This window comes from Oncorhynchus kisutch, unplaced genomic scaffold (assembly GCF_002021735.2).
Source record: "Oncorhynchus kisutch isolate 150728-3 unplaced genomic scaffold, Okis_V2 Okis09a-Okis19a_hom, whole genome shotgun sequence".
NCBI classification, from domain to species: Eukaryota; Metazoa; Chordata; class Actinopteri; order Salmoniformes; family Salmonidae; genus Oncorhynchus; species Oncorhynchus kisutch.
The window spans coordinates 12,560,732-12,563,060 of NW_022261985.1; the positions used below are offsets into that span (position 1 = coordinate 12,560,732).

The 2,329-nt window shown below is 44.8% G+C and overlaps 1 protein-coding gene across 2 annotated transcripts in view; it reads right to left on the bottom strand.

The window, feature by feature from the left end:
• Nucleotides 1–640: 640 nt before the first annotated feature.
• The window catches only part of LOC116360557 (von Hippel-Lindau disease tumor suppressor-like), a 2,041-nt gene continuing 352 nt past the window's right edge, over nucleotides 641–2,329 (bottom strand). Inside the window, exons 2-3 of one of the 2 annotated variants that reach the window (XM_031815315.1) lie at nucleotides 2,063–2,125; nucleotides 641–1,156 (exon numbers count right to left, since the gene is read on the bottom strand). In XM_031815315.1, the coding sequence (XP_031671175.1) occupies nucleotides 993–1,156; nucleotides 2,063–2,125 (227 nt within the window). In that variant the 3' untranslated portion in view covers nucleotides 641–992. Of the gene's footprint in view, nucleotides 1,157–2,062; nucleotides 2,204–2,329 lie in introns of both variants that reach the window. The other variant, XM_031815314.1, reaches the window with a different exon arrangement.

Below are 2,329 nucleotides of genomic sequence, written 5' to 3' on the forward strand. Positions count from 1 at the left end.
ACTAAAGGAGTTGGTTAGACAGCACAAATAGATCTGGGACCAGGCTAGGAAAAGGCTACATTTAGTCGACATGAAGCGCTGTGACCAATGAGTTCAGGGTAGGGACAAGTTCCATTCAGATACTCTGAGCTTCTAGAGTCACCAATGAGAATCTGGGTAGGGACAAGTTCCATTCAAATGCTCTGAGCTTCTAGAGTCACCAATGAGAATCTGGGTAGGGACAAGTTCCATTCAAATGCTCTGAGCTTCTAGTCACCAATGAGTTCAGGGTAGGGACAAGTTCCATTCAGATGCTCTGAGCTTCTAGAGTCACCAATGAGAATCTGGGTAGGGACAAGTTCCATTCAAATGCTCTGAGGTTCTAGAGTCACCAATGAGTTCAGGGTAGGGACAAGTTCCATTCAGATACTCTAAGCTTCTAGAGTCACCAATGAGTTCAGGGTAGGGACAAGTTCCATTCAGATACTCTAAGCTTCTAGAGTCACCAATGAGTTCAGGGTAGGGACAAGTTCCATTCAGATGCTCTAAGCCAGTGGTATTCAAAATGTTTCAGTGGGGACCCCATTTTCTCCTCAAGGATTTATTGCGACCTCACCCCGTATAACCTTAAATTCATTGTGTTTTCACACCCTCATCAAAATGAAAAGAAACAAACAAATACATTTATTCAATAAACATTTAAAAAATATATATTTCTTTACTTACATTTTATTTTTTGTCCCATACAATAATAAGTACTCTTTATAATAATAAGTACTCTTAATTCGCGACCCTACTACAGTTCCCCGAACCTGACTTTGACTTCCACTGTTCTAGAGCCACCAACGAGTTCATAGCAGGAGGGGGGGGCTACATTTGGTCAACAGAAAGTCCATTATTCAGTGGCCTGTTATGCATAAAGCTTCTCAGAGTATGAGAGCTGATCTAGGATCAGGTCATCCCCCCCTGTCCATGTAATCTGATTCATTGTGATCTAAATGATACAACTGATCCTAGGTCAACATTCTGAGACGGTTGATGAGTCCCAGCTCCTTCAGTAAGTCAGGCTGTTGTCTGAGGTCTGTCTTCAGTGACTCGGGGATGTCCAGTCTGCCATAGTCCTCCTCTTCTACCAGATTACGGATTAGCATCAGACAACAGTCCCGCAGAGAGAACACTGGAACACAGAGAGAAACAATGACGTCTTTGAAACTTGACGTGTTTTTACACACTCCTGGACAGAGCTGGTCCCAGATCTGTCAGTACTCCTGGTCAGAGCTGGTCCCAGATCTGTCAGTACTCCTGGTCAGAGCTGGTCCCAGATCTGTCAATACTCCTGGACAGAGCTGGTCCCAGATCTGTCAATACTCCAGGTCAGAGCTGGTCCCAGATCTGTCAATACTCCTGGACAGAGCTGGTCCCATATCTGTCAACACTCCCTGGACAGAGCTGGTCCCAGATCTGTCAACACTCCCTGGACAGAGTTGGTCCCAGGTCTGTCAACATTCCCGGACAGAGCTGGTCCCAGATCTGTCAACACTCCTGGTCAGAGCTGGTCCCATATCTGTCAACACTCCTGGTCAGAGCTGGTCCCAGATCTGTCAACATTCCTGGACAGAGTTAGTCCCACATCTGATTGTGCTTTTTGTCTACTCCATCGCCAAGCCAAATTATTTAATCACGACAATTCCATCAGGAGTTGGCCAGATCAGAAAAAGTTCTGGGACCCAGGCTACTTTAAACAACACTGGAACACAGAAAGAAACAATCAAAATAACTTTTTGAGGGGTAAAATGCCAAACAAGTAATGCATGTGTGGGTGGTGACACGAACAACAACTTGAGGGGAAGTCTCAATAGTCTAGGTTGTTTTCCTCTCCTTGTCTGTTGCCTAGGCCTACCATTTATTTATTTATAAACAGCCTATAGTAGCCTGGGACAGGGAAAATGTCAATGCTATTATTGGTTTGACTCCTTTATATCTGGGTGACAACGAGGAAAGGAAACGACAGCACTAGGAAGTGTAGTACACAACAGGTGTCTGTCAACGGGGTTGATGAGAAGCAACATAGAGAGGGACACACCTGGGGTAGCTATGACAACATTCAGAAACTTGGGGTCGCCATCCTCTTCATATTCGGTGGCAGCTGTTGGCATATAAACATCTTGCTGATTAGCTAAAAGTTTCGCCCCATTTCGAGAGGCTCTGAAAACCCATGGATGCGCTGCGAAGAGTGGAATGCGATGGAGGGAAATTAAATGTCACGAACAATAGCTTTAGGCTACAAATCATTCAATTCAACATTTGGCCCATAGCTGAGTAATGCTTTGTTGGGGTATAACTGTCATCT